We start from the raw sequence: 2,500 nt of genomic DNA on the forward strand, positions 1-2,500 counted from the left end.
AGTGGTTATGCGGGAAGGTAGTCTGGAATGTTGGGGATGTGGCAGTCTAAGGTATTTTAGCTGGTTTGAGGGTCAAGGTACTTGGGAAGGCAACTTTGTGGGAATTTGACCTGAAGTTGACCTGATCTGACCCATCGATTGCCTAAGTAGACTGTGATTCATGTAATATTTGTATATTAATTTATTAATATATTAATATCATATATAAGCATACTATATAATCTCATAAAGAGAGAGAGACAGATTCTTTGGTAAGAGTGAGTGAGAGAGAGATTCTATGGTAAAAGTGAGAGAGAGAGAACTATCCACTCTTTGTGGATAGTGAAAAAATCCCTGATAACCCAAAATATGAGCCTTCTCTTTTCTTTTAAGATTTCATGACTAGCGTCCAGCACTTCAACGACGGCACTGACCTCGAAGTCAGGTGGCGCACCTCCAGCGAACAAACCTTCATTGTCAGCGTTGAGGAGGACGTTTCGGGTGCCTTCACACAGACGTCCATAACATGTGGACGTGAAATTAGGACATGCAAAGCTTATTTCACCAAGTTAAGCACAGGGACAGTTCACTGGGTAAAAGTGACGAAAGATAAGACAGCTGTGTCGATCTCTGTGTCACCACATCAAGGTAAGTCAATGGAAGGTATCTTAAGTAGATTTATAGATATACCTTCAAGGCAAATGTATAAACTTGGTTGTTACACATTTCTTTCTTGACCTTTGAAATAGCAAGTAAGCTTTTATATTTCTTCTACTACCTTACTGTTAGAGGAACAGCCATGCGAATAGATAAAGGAAGCAGGAAAACCTAACCGAGTTTCTCCTTCTAAAGATACCACGACACCCCTCTCCATTGCACGAATCTCCAAAGTCTCGACAGTGGGTGGTCAAGTGCAGCTGACGATCTCGTCCGACACAGAGGTTGAAGGGGCAAAGTATCTGGAGTATGTGGTACTCGAACCCCTTGCTGGTAGCGAGAGCGTTCAACACATCGCGTTCGCAGACTTCAATGACGTCATACACGCAGGAAACGTCATAACATTCGAAGACGTCGAAGCACCGAAGACGAACGTCGAAGTGACGGTGATGGTCATTGCACACTCGGACTCCGGCGTAGACTCCGACGCTCTGGCCTTTGGGAAGTCCTTGGTCACCTTCGAAGGTAAATCAAAACTTTGACCTGTAGCAGTCATAATGCTCCTGCCAGGGATAGTGATACTGAGCCTGATCAGTTGAATGTAAAGGTATGTGCATAGTTGCCTTCGTAAATTGAGTCATTACTACACCATTATTACAAATGGCACTTGCCTTCCTACATTCCAACAGAGATCAAGCTCCCACGGATGACGAAAGTAGGAACAGAAGCATTCCAGTCCCTAAAAGTGGAAACAAGTGCAATGACAGTCAAAGTGAATGGTTTCACGTGTCCAGCTAGTACAGTCTGCTATTACTTGGAACCAGAGAACATCAAGGAGCCTCCTGAAGTGTGCAGGATGGCCAACCCAACTGTCGAGCAGTGTGACATGACAGCAATGTACATAGTGCCTGAGGGTAAGTTTGATGGCAAAATGGAATAAAATGATAAGGGAATCATAAAAACCGCCTGAGAGGATGTTCGCCTGATTCCTTTAGCATTGTGAGCGTATCTCATTTCATTTTTAACCCCCGTTTTTGTGCTTTCTTTTATTTTTGCTTGGAGGCACTTCAAGTGGTGACCGTGATATTAAGAGAGCAGGATTGTGTTTAAAGAAAAGAAAAACTTGAAAGCAAAGAGTTCAGTTGAGTGTAGAAATGACGACTGATCAAAGCTGTTTCCACTCTGGCAGTTCTGGTCGATCCATCGGTTCAGCTGAACTACATCGGAGTGCCCAAGGAGGACCTGATTGTCGCTGCCGAATTCTCCGATACGTCGATCAGAATGGAAGCAAAACTCTACACAGACACAGAGGTCCTGACACCGAAGCCGCTCGCCTGTGAAATCACTGGCCGTTCTCTTAACACCTGCGTATTTAAGGTGGAGCCTCAAGTAACAGAATTTAAGATTTTGCTGATGGCTTTGAGTGCTGACTCCATTGTGACGAAATCAAATGTCGTGGAATTTGAAGGTAGAAAAAAATTATTTTATTTCCAGCAGAGAAAATCTATGAGAAAACATTTGATTCATATTTTTATACACACACACACACACACACACATATATATATACACATTTATATATGAATATATATATATATATATATATATATATATATATATATATATATATATATATATGTGTGTGTGTGTGTGAGTGTGTATAAGTATATATATATATATATATATATATATATATATATATATATATACTTATACATACATGCATATACATATATTTATATATATATATATATATATATATATATATATATATATATATATATATATCCATATATATATCCATATATGTATATATATAATATATAAATAAATAAATATATATATATATATAAATAAACATATAT

General features: G+C 39.0%; 1 protein-coding gene across 1 annotated transcript in view; it reads left to right on the forward strand.

The window, feature by feature from the left end:
* LOC122266961 (uncharacterized) overlaps positions 1–2,500 on the forward strand; it is a gene marked incomplete at its 3' end in the record, with an annotated part of 70,805 nt that overhangs the window by 45,903 nt on the left and 22,402 nt on the right. Inside the window, exons 29-32 of the mRNA XM_086541467.1 lie at positions 373–627; positions 832–1,161; positions 1,326–1,550; positions 1,826–2,193. Coding sequence (XP_086397593.1) covers positions 373–627; positions 832–1,161; positions 1,326–1,550; positions 1,826–2,193 — 1,178 coding nt within the window. The remainder of the gene's footprint in view (positions 1–372; positions 628–831; positions 1,162–1,325; positions 1,551–1,825; positions 2,194–2,500) is intronic.

The sequence above is a fragment of the Penaeus japonicus genome, unplaced genomic scaffold, assembly GCF_977035675.1.
Source record: "Penaeus japonicus unplaced genomic scaffold, GWHDUDI00000001_assembly GWHDUDI00000011, whole genome shotgun sequence".
Lineage (NCBI taxonomy): Eukaryota > Metazoa > Arthropoda > Malacostraca > Decapoda > Penaeidae > Penaeus > Penaeus japonicus.